Source organism: Passer domesticus, chromosome 1 (assembly GCF_036417665.1).
Source record: "Passer domesticus isolate bPasDom1 chromosome 1, bPasDom1.hap1, whole genome shotgun sequence".
NCBI classification, from domain to species: Eukaryota; Metazoa; Chordata; class Aves; order Passeriformes; family Passeridae; genus Passer; species Passer domesticus.
Genome location: NC_087474.1, coordinates 118,776,611 through 118,797,958, shown reverse-complemented (window position 1 = coordinate 118,797,958; position 21,348 = coordinate 118,776,611). Strand labels below are relative to the sequence as shown.

The 21,348-nt window shown below is 36.5% G+C and overlaps 1 protein-coding gene across 8 annotated transcripts in view; it reads left to right on the top strand.

Annotated features, from left to right (window-relative positions):
• NOL4 (nucleolar protein 4) overlaps positions 1 to 21,348 on the top strand; it is a 189,405-nt gene that overhangs the window by 129,647 nt on the left and 38,410 nt on the right. For 7 of the 8 annotated variants that reach the window (XM_064385243.1, XM_064385237.1, XM_064385266.1 and 4 more), the window contains 2 exons: positions 11,028 to 11,207; positions 11,953 to 12,144. In XM_064385243.1, the coding sequence (XP_064241313.1) occupies positions 11,028 to 11,207; positions 11,953 to 12,144 (372 nt within the window). The remainder of the gene's footprint in view (positions 1 to 11,027; positions 11,208 to 11,952; positions 12,145 to 21,348) is intronic. The other variant, XM_064385248.1, reaches the window with a different exon arrangement.

The window sequence follows — 21,348 nt, the reverse complement described above, 5'->3', positions numbered from 1 at the left end:
TTGGTCTCAAGTTCTAAATCTTCCCACTTGGTCCTTAAGCAATAATTAGGGCCATTAACGTCTGTCTCTCAGGGCTACTTTCTGGGACAATCCAGCTGATTTACCTCCAGTGAATTTTTTAAAGCTTGCTAAAGATTGCTGCTATAAGCAGAGAGAGGTAAAAGGCCAAAAGGAAAAGCAAGAACATGCATTTTCAAATCGTACCCTATACTTCTCACTAGGCAATATGCTCCTCTCTTGCACGTGCAAAAAATTTGTGTTGTGGCCCTAGCTTCCCCCTAGAAAAAGCAATCTTTAATATGTCATCTTATTACCATGATCAGTTGTACATAGTTGTTCAGTACTGTGCAGATTCTTTTGGGCTACATTCCTGGCATTTATCAATTGATTTGCTTTTTTTCCGATTCTGTCTCTCAGTATGTTACTGTTACTAGTTTGTGGGGTTTTTTTTCTTTTTTTCTTTTTTTTTTTTCTTTTCTCTTTAAGCTGTGCTTCTGAGATGTCAATGATTGGTCAGAAGAGAAAGAGTAACAAGATTGCCTCCTCTCATCCTCTCACCTACTCTGGCATAGGACTGTCGTGATTGAGCAACACAAACTGTAGGAGGGAGGTCCTAAAATTCTCATAAATTATGGAGACAGAGGAGATGGAGTTCCTTTCTCCACTGGTTCCATCAATTGATATTAGTCTGCTTTCCAATTATTTGCACTTATGCCATGCTGAGACTGGAAAGGAGAAAGGTGTGAGAAATTATGAAATACCATTGTGTAGGAATGAACTAGGAAGAGGAAATCAGCACAGGGAAGAACTTATGATGAATTCAGAAAGAGCACATGAAGAAAAGTCCATTGTTAAACCATTTTCCTCTCTCATCCCAATCATCACTTCTAGTTCCTCATTATTTCAAACTTTTGTTGTGTGCACTGTGTTCTTCCTTCTCATATGAGTTAGGATACAAAATGCTGCATGTCCTTCTGTATTAGAAAATACAGGTGCACAGCTCAGGATATAACTGTGTGTTTAGTAAGTCCAGCTGCTGCGTGGCCTTAGGCAGACATTATAGGGAGTTGCTGAGTTCCTGGATGTCAAATAGCGCTCTTTTCCAGAGTCTTGACAAGGATGGAACAGAGGCACCCTTTGTCTTTGTTGCTTTCTTTCTCTTTGCCTAGTGAAAACAAGTGCTCCTCTCGTGTGCTATTCTTACAGCACACAAACCCTGCAGTGATGTTATTATTTCTGCATCTGCCTCTGTTGCCAGTCTCAGAAAGTGTCTTTTGAAACTTTGTACAACCTGGAAGCCTCTTGTGCATATTCCATCTCTAGCTTTTCTAGGATACAATAGAAACGGGGGAACAAGGTGAGTGTCAATAACTAAAAATCAGTCTTTTCTTCTGGATTCCTGATATAATTCAAACTCTTTCATTTGCAAATGTGTTTGCTCTCTGGGAACTTTTTGTTGCATTAAAGGAGTAGAAAACTGCCATGGTAAGGACTGTGAGGAAGAAAAAGACAGTGAATTAAAGGGGCAGGTACAAAGTCCACATTCTCTGTGGTCATAGTACTCTTTGCAAGACTTCACCTGTAGTCACAGATTCAAGGGGTGTTGTTTATAAATAAACACATAGTTTCAAAGTGTAGATTCTTGCTTTGGGACTTGAGGAGATAGCCCTGTATTTTGTAGAATCATGGAATGATTTGGCTTGGAAGGAACCTTGAAGATCATATACTTTCAACCCCCCTGCTCTGGACCTGAGCACCTTTCACCTGACCAATCAGAACTGCATCGTTCCTGGCCTTGAACAATTCCAGGGATGGGGCATACACAACTTCTCTGGGAAATATTTTCCAGTGCCTCACCACCCTCAATTTTCCCAATACCTAATCTAATCCTAATGTCTTTCATTTGAGGCCATTCCCCCTTGTCCTGTCACTACATGCCCTTGTAAATAGTTTTTCTCAATCTTTCTTGTAGGCTCCCTTCAGGTACAGGAAAGCCACAAGTGGGTCACCCCAAAGCCTTCTCTTTTCCAGGCTGAAAAAACCCAATTTTCTGAGTGTTTCCCCATATGAGAAGTGTTCCATTCCTGTGACTAACAGCATGGAAAAAAATGGCTGAAATGGATCCAAAGGGCATGAATATAAAGAATAGCACAGAAGGAAAAAAAAAAAAAAAGATTATGACAGTTTTCTAGTTAATTGTAGATGTCTGACAAGTGGCCTATGACTAAACCAGTGAATTGCATGTGCTCTGTATCCCCTGGTTTTATTCCTCACTGTTAAAGTGAGGAAAGGGATTCTTCTTAGATTTTTCAGCAGCTATATGCTTAAGATGAAAACAGAGCATCCAGTGATGCTGCATTGACAAGAAACCCTGCTCTTCTGTATTTATGGCAACATTATTTCCCTACATAGAGATAACCATAAGAAATTAAAATCATAGAAATAAAACAATAAGCTACTGCTCAAGAAATTATATCACTCCTGTATCTTCTGTTTTTTTGCTGACATTAGCTTCTTATCTGAATAAGACTTCAGAGGACATTGCAGTATTCAGTAACTGCTTCTGTTTTGAAAGCTGGCAGCAGTTTGAGATATTGTCAAAGAGTAGAGGTAGCTGGTTGGTCTGTAAGTGGGATCTTTAATGGATAGACTGGGTTTTGCCAGGGATTGTGCTGTTTCCTCACTGGACAGTTGCAGCTTGCCTGTTTTATCCTTGTTGGCATGTTTATATCTTAAACCTCTGTCAGTTTGATTAGGACAGGATGCAAAGAGGGGAGTGAGAGTCTTGGGACCTACATTGAAATTGTCATTATGATATTCAGGTCTTTAAAATGTTCTTCCTTTTAGTTACTTCCTGAATGTGTTGCCTACATTTGAGGTTTCATTCTCAATTAAAATAGAATGAGAAGAAATTAATAGCACGGTATTTTTACAAAATATTTTGTAGCTCTTAGCAGCCAGTTGTCTAACAATTAACCAAAGATTTGCTGGTCAAAAATGCTCATTACATGCCTGTAATGTGAACCTTAGTAGTCACTGAAATATATTCCATAAGAAAAATGTTCACTAATCCTCATATAAACTGCTGCTATTTCATTTAAAAAGGAAAATAAAACCTCCCAAACCCTGACAAAGGGAAAACTGTGGAATCTGGATGGAAACTGTAAAGAGTTTTGGCAAAAGGCCAAAGTGTCACCAAAACTTGGAAATGATAGTTTAGCAATAGAAGTTTTAGGTTGATGGATTTTGCCAAAAGCACAAAAACTATGTGGTGCTCTCTCAGGCTCTTGGCTTCACTGAGCTATGATGCCACATGCAAAGTATGCTATTATTGTTCTTAGAAACTCAGTGATGAAATGTTCCTGACTTTAATAATAAAGTAAAGTTGTTGTTTTCTTTTTCTTTTTCTTATTTTGCAATGTAAGATCTTTAAAGAGTGTAAATTAATTCAGATATTTTGGTTTGATTTTGGGCGTACTATAGAAAATGTTTAAATACTCTGTTGGCACACAGTTTGCAGAAATCCAGAAATTTGTGATGAAGCTTTCCTATGTGGCAACCTGTGTTTCTCAAATTCTCAGAAACTCTGTCAGATACTTTTAGAGCTTCAAAATAGCAGTGTATGTTGCCAAAAATAATTTAAGCTTTTGAGTCTGTCACCATTTCAGTTTGACTTTTCAACTCCCACAAAGGACATTGTATTTTTTCAAAAGACACAACAGCCCCATTTTGCAATATGAGTGGTTATATTAATATGTTCTTTTAGTGTTTGGGTGAAAAAGCCTGTCTTCCTACATCAGTTATAGGAGTTCTTGAAGTTCATTAATAAAAGAACTTTGTAAAATAAAAGCTATTTAGTAGCAAAGAAGTAGGCAAATCTCCTGCTCTGTTAAATCAGCTCTGCTCTGGTACTCTCAATACTGGTGTACCAAGGTGATTTGGAGATACTTATTCTGATTTCCCCAAGAATTCTCCTCCTCTAGAATGGCTGGGGAAGGAGCAGGAGCTTTCCTGGAGTTATCAGGTAATAAGAGATTGGAAAAATTAGAAAGAAGCTCTTTAAACTAGAGCCTGTAAATGCACTTTCTTCTACTTGAGTGAGAATTCTCAGTTGTCTCTGTTTTTACTCTCTATTTGATTTTTGAGGTTGTTTCTATTAGGGTAAAGCGATGTATTTTGAAGTGGGCCAATACCAGTGGGGAGAGGCCTAGGACAGACTGTATTTTAGCTAAAAGAGAAACTAGCAGAGAAAGATAGGTGTTTCACGTTGTCTTTCAATTATTTCTTATCTTTCAATTATCCGAACTTCTATTTATCCAGATAAACCCACTGGAATGAAAGTGTCTGGGTAATTTATAGTTTCCTTATGGTGCTTCTGTTGAAAGGAATATAATAAGCAAACATAATATGTCATAGATTGGAAAATTACTGAGAAAGGATGAGCAGATAGTCTTAGAAACAGTCAGTGTTCTCAGGGACTACTGTAAAAGCAATGAATCTGGAGAGGAGGCCATGCCAAAGATAATTTGGGAGCAAAACCTTCTTCTTTCTTAGCTCCTGTTGTAAATAACTGCACAGTTTGGTTTTGGAAGTCACATTGTTAACACGGAGCAAAGAAAGAAGATCTTTTAATATTTCAGCGTAATACAAGTTTTGTGTAAAAATGTCCTTTACATCTTTACACTTCGCATATTAGATAAAAGTTTTTTTGAGTCAAACCTATGAAACTGTAGCTTTCAGCTCTCCATTCTTCCCGTAAAATGCCGTTGTCCTCATGCTCCAAATAGCAGAATTGCACACAAGGATGCCTTCCCATTATCAAGGGTGAAATTTCATAAAGGAGCTGGAAAGGCCAATTATTGTGTAACAAGGGGAGCAAACTGATCATAGTCAGTTGCAAAGATATGGGTAAGATGAACAAATATGTGAGGAGTTTACAAAAAGGAGGTTAATTGGATCTTGAAAAAAAATGGTGAGATGCTGGAATTGTATTTGGGAATTCAGAGTCTTCCCTGTAATGAGAAGAGATGGACAGTAAAGTTCCACACATGTGACAATATGAAGGTTTAAAGGGGCCATGAAAAAAGATAATAACAGTAAAGTCTGGAAGACAGAAAAGCATAGGATTTAAGAGAGGTTGTGGAAAGAAAATGGCTTGCTAATGCAAAATAATAGAGAGTTGGACTTCTGTCTATAAAACCTGATAGCAAATTTCTTAGGATAATAGCTGAACCTGAGTATTCAGTTATGCCTCCTGCCTTTTATTTGAATTGAGGAGAAAAAATTAGGACTTTTTTTTATGGTTTCAAGTATTTCAATTACTAAAGAGCATGCATATGCCAAAAATACTTTACGTTTTCTAATGTGTTATTTATATTACAAGTATTATAGATTTAATAAAAAAAAAAAAAACAAAGCGAAGAATAACTACATCCTGTAGATAAATTCCCTGCTTATATGGAGAACTCACAGTTTGCACAGGAATGGAGCAGAACTCTAATAATCCAATATTAATTTCAAATATATTTTTAAGGGAAAGTTATAGGATGTGAGTTTTCCCTTAACCTTTCAGGCTTAACTTTAGCATTTTTTATATGTCAACTAAAAAACATGCTTCTCTCTCACACTAGCTTACCATAAGCTGTTTTGAATTTTTCAAAAACTTTGTCATATGTAGAATCAGTTAAAAATGTAAATGTGAAAAAAATTTAAAATAAAGTTCTAATTTAATTGATAATTTTAGAAAAAAGCAATCAAATCCATTGTCATCAGAATGTTCTAATCCCTTTCTGTGTCATAGGAATAGTTTCTAAAAAATATTTTTGCTACACAATAGCACATGGGAAAGTATACAGAAAAGCACACATAATTTGCAAGAGTAATTGCTGAAATTGTAGATTTTTGTGTATTCTGTGGCAGAGGGGGAAATACTGAAATGTAGGAAAAGAAGAAAGGACTGGATGTACAACTGGGAGCAAGGAGAATTCTGTCAGCTTTAGAATAGGGTTTTATGTATTCATTAAAAAGATTTAGTAACTTTTACTGATGTGGAGGCAGATTTCTAGAAGAGAATCATGTAGAACCAGTAAAGTGTTTTTTTCTCTGCCTGCCTCCTAATCCCTTTCCTTTCCATGCAGCACGGAGACCTCTGCTACTGTCTTGCCAGCTCTTCAAGTCTCCCTTGCTCACAGGAGTTCTGTGGTTTATGAGTGTCTGGAGTAACAACTGAGTTACACACTACTCAAATAGATGTAAAAGTCTCTAAATGTAAATGTAAAATGCAATGTAAATGTGAAAAATGAAGCTTTGTTAAAAAAATAGAATTCCCACACTTCCATCTGAGGCATCTTTCCCTTAAAAGATGGTGTCTTTTGTTCCATGTTGGCTTTTTAAAGTCACAAAGACATGATTTTTCCCGTTTTTGGTCATTACAAATAGTCACCCTCAGTAATTAGCTTTCTGTCACTGAATAACTTTTGGTTGGGTAATTAAGTGCCATTTTTGTACACTCACTGGGGAAGCCAAGAGTCTCTACTGGGATAAGCTTTCTGCAGTGAATTCATGTGGTGTCATCCTGCAAACCCTGTCCAATGGCCATACATCAGTGTTAAACCCCAGCAGGCACTGAAGCACTGTGGTAGACTTTATATTTTTAAATGTTACAGATTACTTCTGATTTAGTCCTCATAAAATAACGGCATGATTTCTGTTGACAGCTCTGGGGTTTCTGCACTGCTATCTTTTGGCATCTTTGGGGTATTTTTCTACAAATAAAGGGATAAGGTTTTTCTGCTGTAAGCGTGCTAGGAATTGATCAAAAAATAAAGAAATATATTTTTTTCATAGAAAGGCATCAAATGGAATACATTTTAGAGTTTTGGCAGTTGCTCTTTGAGAAGGTTTCAAATCAGATGAAAATATCCATGAAAAACATGGGTTTCATAGCATAAATGAATTTACTGGGAAGAGAATATTGAGGGGAGGGCACATGATAACAGTCCTCAGTTGTTGGAAAGAGTCTCATAAAGAGGGAAGAGAATGCTCTCTTCTCCCAAAACCACACCTTTCCTCCATTGCAATCTATGGAAGACACATGAAAAAGAAATAGGCTTAATACATTTATGAAAGTCAGATGTTGGTCTTATAAAATGTTTTAATAGTTCTGAAGACAGTGAAACACTGGTGCAGGTTGTCTGGGGAATGCATGACATCTCTGTCACTGGAAGTCTTAAAAACTGGAACAACAGTGGTCAGGATTGACCATCTGACCTTGTTCTGGTGCAGCAAGATAAAGTAGATGATACTGTGATGTCCTCCCAGGTCTCCTGCTGTGTGATTTGACTTCAGGTGAATGTTGTTGCTGACTTACGATGCCTTAGAAAGAGGTTGGTATTTCATGTCACAGCCTTCTAAAAACAGGTCATTGGGCATGAACATTTACATTCATTTTGGTAAAGCAGTACTGCCTAGTACTTATTATTGCAAGGAAGAAATTAAAATAATGAACTCAGAACCTTCAAGAAAGGATAAGGACAAAGTGGTCACAATATAAATAGCAGCATCTCAGTATTTTTAAGACCACTCAATAATCATCTAAATATTTGTGGAAGGAAATAATCTTGTCTTTAGTCTTGGCTTAATTTGTTCTCACTGAATAATTTCTCATTGCTGTCACTTTTTTCTCCAGCCCTTGGTTTTTAAACACAAAACATTCACCTGTGTAATATCTTACCTCTACTAATGCTTCCACTCCACCAAGATTTAATCATTGCCATCACCAGAGATGTGTATACTCCCCTCTATGCTCATACTTTTGTGTCAGCACAATTCAGGTGGTGAACTGAAACAAAGAACTGATTCTTGTCTTAAGCAGGCTGGAAAATATTAGAAAAAAACAAATCCACAAACAAACAAGCAAAACCAAAACATTTTAACCACGTTCACTTCTTCAGTCTAGTTTACTGCAGGACCATAAAATGTATTTTTCAAGGTCTGTGGAGGGATCTGATTGAGCATGTTCCTGTCTGACAAAGGTTGATGCAGCCTTTTGAGAGAACAGTGCAAGACCTAAAATTGGGTATCATGTATGAACTACAAGTTGTCCTCTGCTCTCCCACCCCTTATTTAGTACTGCAGCTGCTTAATAGAGCAGCAAAAGGAAATCCTTATTGGCTTTTGCACAACTGCAGAGTCAACACAGTTGAGAGATGTCTCTTCCTTCTCTGAATCAGTATTCATATGTGTAGAAATACAGAAAGATAGAAATTTTGTTCTTACTGAGCTTTTGCAACTCAAGGTGAGCTTTTTTTCTTTCTCAGTTTGCTAATGAAACAGCTAGGAGAAAAAACACATATTTTTCCTGGTACTGTACACAATATTCAAATTCATAGTGAATAAATATGGATTCCTGCCATGCAACTTTTTCAGACTGTTTTTTTCCCACTGTTAATTTAAGATGCTAAAGTTGTTTAAATAAAAACTTTAGAGAAGATGTTGGACAGGCTCTCTATGCAATACTTTCTTTAAAAACCAAACCAAACAAAACAGAACCAAAAACAAACCAAACCAAACCAAAAAAAACCAACCCGACTATTGCATTTTTGAGATATACTTAAGCCATTTTGACCTGAATTTGTTTCCTTCACAAAAGGAAATATCAATGCTGGTGCATAATTTATAATCTTGGCATCCAGCCGAAACATATGTACATACTGAAATCAGTTTTGCATCTGTTTAACTTTGTGCACATGAGTAGTCTAATTGGATTTAGTCTGATGAAGTGACACATGTGAGATCAAGTGTCTGCACAACAAGGATTTCAGTCAGTAGGTTTCTTTAGGGCAGCAGCTTCTATGCTTTATGTGGTGCCCAGCACATGAAATGGCTTTTTGATTATCTCAAAGCCTTCTGCATGCTATACAGCTGTAGTGATGGGTGAAACAAAGAACTACAGAAGAACAAGTCTTGCAGCATAGGTCAGATCTTCTACTGCATAGCACTGTACAAAAATAGCAATTAATTCATTGTAACTTTCTTTTTTAAAAAAAGTCTTTTGATAATCTCTTTAGGTTTAAGGGAAATCACTCTTTCCTTTGTTACAGGCTACCAGGCTGCAGCTGTTGGTCTTCCGGTAGCCAATGGCCAGGTTGAACACTTTTCCTTACACATGCTAGGCACTCTGATAAAATACAGCCATCACCTCCTTTAGGATGGAACCTGAACTCACATGATTGGGCTGCAATGTAGATACTCACCACCTTCACAAGACAAGCTACCAGTGTATCAAGAACTGGAATTTTGTTTTTGCTGCTCTTGCAAGCCTTATCTTGCCATGCCATCTTGCATCTGCCATCTTGAACCCTGGCTAATTTCTTGCCCCAGAAGGGGTGGTGCTGAACTTGCTACTTGTTGAAGCAGTTTTTATACCGAGGCCAGCTCTTCTGGTTTGTTCTCACGTTTTCTCACTCTTCCTACATCTGCTATAAGGGTCTAGGGAATGAAGAGTGATCTAGAGAGTGAAGAGACTCAGGGAAGGGGAGAACTGCAAATTCTGATATTAGGAGCATTAAGGATTAAAAACTGGAACTCCAGGGGATAGGTACTGTGAGAATATCATCTGGTAGGATATATATTAAAGGAAGGCTTGGAATATGAGTGCTGTTAAGGTAAGGCAAGTGACTCTAAAACTGATGGTGTACAGAGAACCAAAGACTGAAAACAGAAAAAGGGAAAAAATAAGCTGAAGTAAGAATATAAGGCAAAAAAATTTATACCTTATGGATGAATGGTTTTGTTTGTCTTTCCCTTCTACTTCACTGTCCAGATTCATTCTGTGGCTGATGAAATACCCTGAAATAAAGATAATTTTAGGAAGCTCGGAATGTGGTTCAAGGCATGCCATTTGAAATGTATTTTCATTTGAAGGATTATGCTCCTGACTTTTGCTGACATTAAGAGAGGAGGCATCTAAAAAAAGTGTGCGTGTGTGTGAAATTTGTCATGTAGCACCTGATTCAGACTATAAAATGCTTTGAAGCAAGAGACAAAAATAGTGAAATATTACAGCATTAAGATATAGAAATAAAATTTTGCTCTGATTGACCTAAATGTGAATCTGATGACTCTGGTGGAGATACTCTCTGATATGTTTGTGTGGCTGGGGAAAAGCTTTGATCTTTAAGTTTTATGTTGTAGAATGTTGAGTTGTGGAAGGCTTTCTGTTGCTGCTGCCTTTTTATGGTCTGCAGTTTGAAGTGTATGCAGTGGGAACAGTCAGCTGAGGACTTGATATTGCAAGGGAAAATGTACTGTTTTAACTTTTGGTAATTGGAAAATTTTGGTTCTACAAGTGGATACACTTTATTGAGATGGTCATCTGTTTTATCCAACAAAATGAGTTTCTGCTCAGGGGAAAGTTCTGAATGCTGATTTTCAATGAGCAAATGGTTTTACTACATGATTCTCAGAGAGCATTCAAAATGTAAACCTATACAACTCTAATTCATTCTGGGGTTTTGCAAGTGAAATTAGAACATAATCATGTTCTTATTTTGAATAAATTTTTGCATCTCTTGATAATATTTAATATTCATTGGATGAATAACAGTGTTTCCTACATGAATCATCTTTGCCTTGAAATGTTTAAATTTTAATTCTTTGGACTTTTGTTCAAATCAGCTATCCCTTATTTACATCTTGATTACTACAAAAAAGTTAGTATTTATAAGAAACTTCTGTAGGCAGTACTTATACAAGGCTGTATGGCCAATATTTCATGTTAACTACAGTCATCATAGGTAATTAATTTGTTAATAGATTTGCTCAATTTTCATTTGGTCACATTTTTTTAAAGCACTGAAATTAATATAATTATGCGTTGTTTGCTCTCGGAAAGATTAGGAGCACTTATGTTAACAAATTATAAAAAGAATTCATGAAATTCTTGAAATATTTACTGAGCATTTTTGATAAGTAAGACCTTGTTTTTGCTGAGAATTTTTACAAGCTTATTCTTTTTCTGTTTTCAGTCCCCTGCACATAGCTATTCAAGCTATGACTCTGGCAAGAATGAGAGTGTAGGCAGAGGTGCTGAAGATCTGTCTCTGAATCGAGGAGATGAGGATGAGGATGACCATGATGAGCAAGAAGATCCTGAGAAGGTTAATGAATCAGATGGGGTAGAAGCCGAGCGACTGAAAGCTTTTAACGTAAGCCCTCTCGCACTCACCTTGTTTACTTCTTCTATTCCTTTTGCATTGTTGTTTTTGGGTAAGTCTTACAATCTAAAGGCACATTAATTTGCGGGATTTATTTCAATTATTATTTTAATGCACATTAAACTCTTGCCAACAGATGACAGATTTGTTGTGTTTCATTTAGAATTTTGAGGCAGAGTGTCATCATTACCAGTGAGGAAAACAAAGCTTTGTTCTCTCTGTGTGCATGTGTGACCATGTGTGTGGCTGTGTGGATCTGCATGTTCACCCACTGAATGGAAAGAGGCTGTAGCTAGTTTTGTCAGGAGACCATTCTGGTGGTCAGCTGTTCTCTATTGCTTTCTCAATGTATATAATTATGCATGAAAACACAAGCAATTGTTCAAACAAGGAAAAAAATGTGAGTCAGTTCAATAAAATGATTAGCAATCACAGCTTATTGTTAATAATGAAACTTAAGTAGTGCCTATTTTCACAGTCTGTTCTGGTTTATCTCACAAGTTCTGTATCCTATAGACTTTTCTTTTCTTGTCTATTTTTTTTTAAACCCAACCCACCCCCACCCCAAATAACCCTTTAAAGAACTGTTTGCTTTATATTTCTGGCTTCCCGTTACAAAGCTCTTCAGTGGATAGAAAACAAAAAATGTCTTCCTATCAGTAATCAAGCCAGGAAGCTAGGAAGAGAAGCGAGCTGCCCTCCAAACCCATCTCCTCTGTCTCCCTCTTGCCAACAGATGTTTGTCAGGCTGTTTGTAGATGAAAACTTGGACCGAATGGTCCCAATCTCTAAGCAGCCCAAAGAAAAGATCCAGGCTATCATTGACTCATGCAGGCGACAATTCCCTGAGTATCAAGAGCGTGCCAGAAAACGCATACGTACTTACCTCAAGTCCTGCAGGCGGATGAAAAGAAGTGGTTTTGAGATGGTGAGTTTTGACTTAAAACCCAGCCCTAGTTTCCATCAAAACCCCATATGTAAATCCATGGCACTATTTTGTTTTCATCTTAGCGTCTTTATTTTTTGTTTGGTTTTTTTTTTTTTGGTAATACCAGGTCAGAGATTTCTTTTTCCCTCCTTCATTCTTCCTGAATTTATTTCCCTTGATTTAAAAGTGCTATAAGACAGTGGAGTTCACAAAATGAACTAATATGGATCTATAGAAAAAGAAGAGCAAAGCAAGGCATGAGGAGGAAAATTGACCTATGAACTATATAGTGACTTATTTCCTACTTTAAATTACAGTTACAGATTTTTGCCTGGAAAAGTCTGCTGTAAGATGGATTTTTCTCTAAAATGGCTCTGATAGCTGGATTGCAGTAAGCTCTGTAAAACTGACCCTCAAGAAAATGCCCAGTGTAGTAGCATCATAGAGGCAATAGCTTTGGCTTTGGGTGTTTTCTTGTACACCTTAGGCAATTACTTATCAGTGAAAGTTAGTCCTTTGAAGTCTTTCAGTTGATATATAGGTGTGCAAAACATGTTTAACAGTTGTAAGCCAAACATGTTTGGCCCAACTTACAATTTGAGCATCCCAATGGTTTAGTAGTTGTAATTGAACCAAAACTCATGAAGATTATTATGGTATACAACTGACAGTGTTTTCAGCCATTGTTATTTTAATATTACTCAGTAGCACAAAAATGGGTAAATAAAGTCTTCTCATTAACTGGCAGCTTCATTATCTCTAGAAAATGTTTGTATTTCCAAAATGGAGGAAATTCAGAAGAAACTGGATAGCTACACACCTTGTGTTTAATGTCTCATCTACCTCTCTGGCCTTAAGATGACAACAAAAACACCTCATTGTTACAAATATATATCATTTAGTGATTAAACATACCTTTTTTTTTAATTAATCATCTGCAAATCCATTGATTACATTAAAATCATTGGAGATGATTGCATTTTACTGTTTTGCTCTTTCTCTCTGTCTTTCTCTCTCCTGCGGTTTTTTGCAGAATATTTATGAGTACCATATGTTGTTTAAGATGGTAGCTGACAGTTTTAAGAACAAAATATCAAGCTTATTTGTAGGGTAAGACCACTATTTGATAACACCAAAAGCAAAGACAGAAAATAAATTTTTGTGCGTGTTTGGGATTCTAATCAATGGCATGGTTTTATTATTTGAAACATTGGGATAACACTGTTTCTGAGCAATGGAAGCTCAGATGAAGAAAGACAGGTAGAATAAAGGACATCTGTACAGCCAGAAGTGCCAAAGATTGCCTGGTGGTGTACATGGCAGATTGTTTAGCCCTAACAACAACAAAAAACCAACCAAACAAAGAAACAAAACCAACAAAAAAAAACCCAAAAAACAAACAAACAAACAAAAACAACAACAACAACAAAAAAACCCCCAACAAACCAAAAAACATCCCCCCCAAAAAAAACCCCAAAAAAACCAAACTAAACCAAAACCAAAAAACCCTAACAAAAAAAAAAAGGACAGATAGAAAACAAATATCTCCTACAATATACTAAGTAGCATTAAATTGCATCTACTCACTCTGACAATAATTCATCAACATCAAGTTCAGCTTTCATGAAGCCAAATATTTTATTTTGCTGTACTTTCAATTGGAAATACTTAGAAAATTAGCCAATGCTAGCAAGTGTTCTCACTGTTCCTATTTATGGCCTTATTACTATCATTTTTCACGCTGATGAGCAGTTACGTAAACTGGCTCATTTTTGTCATCTGAAAGACTTGTGTAACTGTTTTGCAATATGAACAAGGGGCTACAATCTGATCCATAAGAGCTGGGTTGGCTTGACTTCAATGAGCATTTGCAAATGTTACTTTCATATGAATAAAGGTTGAGGGATCAATTTTTTCCTGGAAGGGAAAACAAAGCAGAGATTATCAGGAATATGATCCAAATAGGCAATCTTTATAGTTCAGAAAGATTTCCTGGTTTTATAATGTTTCATGATGACTTTTTTTTTGTTTATGATGGGCTTTATTTCCTATTAAACAAACATATCATCCTCTAAAACATTGCCTTTTTGCCCATGAATGGAAGTGACAAGGCACTGGAACTCATGCCAAAGACTGCAGCCCTCTTGGGCCTGAAGGGATATCTGTCCTGTGTCCCTGTTTGCAGGTAGGAATCCAAGCCAAAGACTATCCAAAGTCTCTGGAGGAGGTCCCATCAACTTCCTAAGAGAATAAGCAGCATTTTATGCATATGTCTTGAATAATTCTGAAATTTAGAATGTATCCCTTTGGATTTTTAAATTATTTTCTGATTTCTAAGTTACTGTATCATCATCTCTTGATTATAGGCATTTTTAAAAATGCTACCCTGGACAGAGGCATTTGACTACTTGATTGTTTTAAACATCCTCACCATTTTGGTAACTGAGAAGAAACACCTTCTCAACACGTTTGTTCAAAACAATCATGAAGGGACACAAGGTTGTTATCCTGAATAAGGGGCTACCCTCAAATACAGCAAACCTGAATAATGATCTACTCAGCAGCAGTACCAGTACCATTGTTATATTAAATAGCATGTTGGCTAATAACCTCCAAAGGATATGTATTTTTCTATACACACGTTAAATACAAGTTTTTATTTTGTTCAGTTTCAAAAATGCTACATTTTGACCTTCTAGTTGCATGAGAAAAAGAGAATATTCTCTTTTATGGCATATGACAGTTCATACTGTGTGTGGAACTGTGCAGTTATCTACAGCAGCATACTGGAGAGTGAAGAGAAAATGTAAACACTACACTAAATTAGTGTAAAACTGCATGAAAAAGATGAAAAAGGAAGCCTGGAGCCTGATTCTGTCAGTTATTTGCTGCCTGTAATCCCAATGACAGTTCTTGCTGCATAGCAGGCCAGTTCTAGCTTTGAGGCAATAAAAAAGGCTCAGTCTCATCAGTGTTCATATTGTTAATTAACATGATTCTCAGTATTATTATGTTTAAGAGATTACTTATAGTTATTCTGCTTCTCCTTGTGACAGATAGCTGTCTGTGGACTCTGAGGCAGCTTGCACAGCTTCTTATTACAAATATGCCTTTGAGAAACTCCCTTTCTGCACTGGAAATGCTCTGGCCATTTGACTGTGCACATGTAGTTGTGCAGTTTTCATTCTGACACAAGTATATACCTCAATAAGGCACTCAGTTTTTCTCATGAATCCTAAGATTGTTTTTCTCCTCCCATTGTCTCTTGCTAATGAACTGTTGAGAACATTCTCTTACTAAATTCTACAATCTTGCTCAGAATCTTTCATTTGGGAGGGAAGTCTGTCAAATATCAAAATCACTGGCTTTTAGATGGGACTTCTAGGTTGTGCTTCTGCCTGCAGTGTGCTGTATTGCTTTGAGAACTTAAAATTCTTTTATATTCTTAAAGAAATTATTTCTTTTTCTCTTTATTAGCCCAAAAGCAAAAGAAAAAAATATTACTTCCTCATTTTCAAGACTAATATCAATGAGAATTCCTGTATACACCTGCTAGGTGTTTTGTGGCCTCTATAGGGTATGCAAGAGGAATTTTCTCTCTGCAATATTCAAATGGCCAGTTTCACTGTTTTTCACATCCTTTGTTTAGACCTGTACCAGCCTCTGTGAAAAAGAACTGCCAGTTAAAAAGGGTTAGTAGACAGATGCTGGAGATATGTGATATGCATGTATCTAGTTATGGTCTAAAAAAACATAGATGCTAGAAATCAAATGAGATTCAATTGTCTTAATAGTTACATTTTCTTACTGCTCTCTGCTTCCTCCCATCTTCATGTTCTCCTATGATCAGTCTTACTGCATTCAGTTTAAAATTGCATCTTACGGTATCTTTTTCATAGATATTCCATTTTTTCTGCGAGCATCCCAATGCAAGAACAAGATTTTCTCGTTCACTAAGAGATCCTTCCTTTATTTTTAAGGAAAAAGAAACCTTCCTTCTAAATACTACCATAATACAAAACAATGGTGTCAAAGAGTAAAATGTTCTGTGTTGGAGAGAAAAGGCTAGTCATAAATGCTTTTCATTGTCCAAAGACAAGTTTGGATGTGTGGGAGAAGAGTCACACTGTGCCCAAAGACAGTTCCTGATCTAGGTCCCAGTGTTGTTCATCCCAGCTCCTTCTGCCCTATCGCCAGCCTCAAGAACAAATAACTACACTCTGTATCTTTCACTGCTGCTGTCACTTGGTTGTGCCAGCTGGCTGAGGGAGGTGTTTTAACAATTTGCAACTGTGCTCATGTTAATCAAGGTGTTTTGAATGTGTCTGGTGGCTTGTCATATGTCTGTACTGAGATGGAGCAACTTCACTGGGGACTGGTTTCCAGAAGGGGGATCTTTTCTGAAATCTGCCTCATTAAAGTTGCTTGGGATAGGTGTCTAGATTCTGCTTTTTAGTTTTAGAAAGAGGAATCTTTCAATATTTACTGAATTTAGTGCTGAAAAGTCCAGCTGCCCTTGAAGTCACATGGTTTCTCGGTCCTCCAGGCTTTTATGTCTGGAAAGGTCATAAGCCTTTTCAGGAAAATTAGGATCTGTGGATTAGGGAGGCATATCTAATTGATTAAAAAGCTGGGAAGCATTAAGAAAACGATCACAATAGCAGTTACATGAAGATCTACAAATGCTAATGGGGTTGTTGCTTTGTATTATACCCCAAACTCTGTCAATTGGTTTCTCTTTCTAAGCATCTCACCCTTTTTTGATAGTGGCTAACTCACTTAAGTCTGATGGGCAATTTGGTTGAAATAGGCCAAAGCTACTCTCTTATAAAATTTGACTTTTACCATTAAATCTCATATAGTCTTGAAAAAATATTCTAGGATCAGTTTTTCTAAGGCTCTTAGATATGCTGTTCTTTTTTTTTTTTTTTTTCACCACAGAACAGTTAAGTGAATACTCATGTGATTTTTAAGAACTTCTTCCTAAATCTTCCCCAGAAAACTTTTGCTTTTAAAAATCTTTTCAAAGTATAGGCAATTTGGGAAAAGTGAGCAGTGGAAGAAGTAACACTTTTTCCATTAGCCTTGCAAAATGTGAAGAAGTTAGCTTTAAAAAAGGCATGGTATTTGGAAAAATAATTAAAACTAAAAGTGAAAAATACCTACTAACCTGATAGGACCTAGTCTTCTACATCCCGTGAAAGAGGAAAATATAGGAACGAAATTTTGACATTTGTTTCAATTTTTTGTTGAATTTAGAATAAAAGTAATCTCCTCTGAAATAGCAATAAGCTCTGATGTAGAAGAGGTTATCCCCTTTTTATTGACAAAAAACACCAAAGAATTGGTTAAAAGAATGTTTACTCTGTTTACCTGTAAGCTTGAAATCAGAAAAAAAAATGGTAAATATCTCACTGGTTTTTGACACTGATTCTGACTTAGATTGAGAGCTCTTGCTACAGTGTTACTTGATTAACTGGCCTGTGCCACTTTAAGGATAGGAAGCCAATTCAGTGTATTATTTTAGGGGAAACAGTAAATAATGTTAAATCATACTCAATTTTCCTAAAACTCCTCTGGAGTTTTGCTAGTAAAGTGCAATTAGTGAGTGTTCAATACAATCCTCACCTCACTCTGAAGGAGTTTAGTCAGCAGGATGATTCCTGGAGTTCTCTGTCACTGCAAAATACCAGATAAATCTTAGATAGAGATAATTGTACCTAGGTTTGTTAGAGAAATTAGGTGACTTTGGCTGCTTCAGCAATCAGTGAAGCACTTAGATGAACCAGTCTGGAAAGGTTCATCCCCAGCTGTCTCATGAGTCAACAATGAAACAAAAAAGAAGCCTGGATGACTACTTTTGACAAAATACTTCATTTTTATGTAAATAAAGTCAGATGGATATTCTTGCTGTTGTTCACATAATTAGTTTAAAATTTCCACTTGCCCTGCTGAAATTGCTCAAATAGGCAGAGCCAGACTTGGTCCCATATGTAGCAGCAGCAACAGCACCATGGTGCTTGATTGGAAAGAGTAATTTGCTAAACTTTTAGACAGAAATATGGATATGTTAAGATATACTTGGATTTATTTAGGTGCTATAATAATCAAGGTGCAATGTTTCAATTCAATGTGTATCAAAGCTGAAAACTTTAAAAAGGGATTTGAACATCACTAGATATTTCAAAAAGCCTCTTCTGCCATTTAAGGAATTATTTGTAACTATTTCATTGAATCCTCTAGTAGATGTTACAATTGGGTCTTTATCACAAGAATGCGAGACCGAGCAAAATATATCAAACCCAAGTGAAATGCAGGGATACAGGCATTAAAATGCCAGTTCAGTTGTTCATATTCCACTATTCTGTACTAACAATTCATAGAATCATAGAATCATGAAATTGTTTGTGATTGAAGTGACTTTACAATTCATCTAGCTCCAACCTCTCTTTCATGGGCAGGGACACCTTTCTTTCACTAGAGGAGGTTGCTCAAAGCTGCGCCCAACCTGGCCTTGAACACTTCCAGGAATGGAGCATCCACAGCTTTTCTAGGCAACCCAATCCAGTGCCTCACCCCGCTCCCAGCAAGGAATTTCTTCCCAATATCTAATTTAAATCTACCCTCTTCCAGTTTGTGACCACTATAAAAGTACATCTAATATAGCACAGTACTGTACTTCATTTAGTCTTTACATTCAAAAATACTCTTTAGAAGGGTTTCTGAGTCCTTTGCTATTGTGCTGTTCAGGGCAGTTCTGTTATACATTTCACTGTATTGTTCTAATTTAAAACTCTTGTTTGAAGATCATGTCTTCCCTGTCTTGTACTCTATTTTGCATGTTTTCTATGAAAAAGTGCTATTTACATATTGCAGACTGTTACAAATATGTTGGGCGTTTTAGGACAGGGTGTTAGATCTTAATAATTTATTATGAAAGAGTTGTGCATATTTGCAGTATTTAATTTTGGAAATGAATTGGTCTTGCAATACCTGAGGAAAAAGCTGACAGGTAGGAGAGCACTAGGGAGTATCTAATTTTTTGGGAGTCCAATATGGAAAGAAGTACTTAGTGGTACCCTTGGAAAAATTTGGTTATGTTCAGTGAGGCATCTTAGGCATTCATCTTCAATTTTGGATGCCAAATCACTTTGGAAAATTTTAAACCTTTTTTTTTCTCAAGTTTGAGTAATAGTTAAAATACTTCCTTGTTCTCACATTTATATTAATCTCCCAAGCAGCAAGCAATAGGAGTAGGGGAAATGGGCTCAAATTGTGCCGGGGCAGATTTAGATTGGCTGTTGGGAAAAATTCCTTCATTCGAAGGTGAAGCATTGCAATAGACTGTCCAGGGAAGTGATGGAGTTGCTGTCCCTGGAGGTGTTTAAAAGAAGTGTGGATGCAGCACCTGGGGATATGGTGGAGTTGGGAGTATTGTTTTAATGGTTGGACTCAATGATCTTACAGGTCTTTTCCAACCTAAATGATTCTATGCTTCTATGATTTATATTAGAGGTAGTATTATTATATTGTGTCAAGGAACAAAATGAAGTAGCTTTCATGTTTATGTGTTTCCAACTGTGTTATACTGAAAGACGTAATTTTCAGTGTTAATTTGCCTAAACTAGAAGGTAATATTTATGCATACATCAGGTTATGGTGTTTGGCATTTCAGCAGGTGTACATGTTTGCCCATTATCTGACTAAACAGATAGCTGTATTTTTTCAGAACTGAGCCAGACCAATGTAAAGTGTGAAAATATGTAGACCAAACTTTTGTACGACAGCTTTGGCTTTTACTTATACTGGATCTCAAAAACATGTCAACATAGTAACTTTAGAGACAGTGGATCTGTAACCATAGGTGGACAGCATGTACAATAAATTGCAAAACTCTTTTTAGTGAGTAGACTGCTGCTAGTGGTTTAGACTGAAATAAAATCAGTTATCTAGTATATCAATAATTGGTAAATTTATGCCAAAAAAGGACATAAGAAATTAAAACATATATTTTTTTTAGATTCTGTGTAGAAATACAGGAATTATTTGACTATGCCAGAAAAGACATTTGGTATTTCACATGAAGATACTGCAAAGGTACCTCACTTTAAACAGCAGACTTCATGATGCTGCATACAGTTGTTATAGTGACAATACTAGTCTCTCCTTTCTTAAAGAGTCAGCAATTACAGCAATTACACCAAGACAGCTAATTTCTAGATGAACTGGGTCAAGGATTTCTGATTTCAGCTACTAAAAGTCAGCAACATTGCAGGACTACTCTGTGACTCCAGAAAGGCTTGTTGTAAGATGCTTTGATTGTTGATACCCAGAACTAAGGAGCATCAAAGTCATGAAAGGGTCTTCATTAGGTTTAACATACTTTAAGGCAAAACAGCACTTATTAGACTAGAAAGAAGTACTGACTAATTTGATTTTCCATTAGGCAGCTTGCAAAAGTATATCTGTCAATTATTTATAAACTCTTCAGAAAGAGAAAAAGGGATGAGTGTATAAAAAGTTCAAACCCATTTGAACAAAAAATTATTTCCCACAAATGCATGTAAAAGTTCATAGCCAATAAGGTGGTTAAGTGTGCATGCTGCTTTGTTGTCATTGTTGTCATCTACAGGCTCTGTGGTGGTCTCAAAATTGTTTCAAATATTGGAGGACTGAAGGTGGTTGGTCATCTCCCATGGGTTACTGAGGGAATTCCAATAACTTCCTAAATGTCAGTCACTTCAGAAATTGTTATAAACAAAGGCATCTGTGTGCACATGCAATCTAGCAGGTTTTCCTGACAACATTTATCAGAATGCTCTTCACCTACATTGTGTTAGAGGCTGGATGTTAGTTGTGTGTCAGCTGAGGAGATGTAAAAAACCAAAACTGGATGTGTGTTCAAAATGTGACTCCTCCTTCAGTGTAGTCACAAGAAGTATCATGCTTCCAAGTAAATACAAAGCAGTTCTGTGTACTATATTTGTGTGATGGACAGACAGTCTTCTCTGAAGTTCTGTATTACACTGTTCACCAGATTCCTTCTAAGTTTTATACATCTCTTCACCTGAGAATTAATATAAAATTTTCACATCTTTTCTATCTGTCCTTGGTTCAAAATGTCAGAAATGTTATCCTGCCTTGTGATTTGCTACTTCTGGTAGATTAATTTACAGGATTTCTTCTTTTCTTTAGTTTTACACA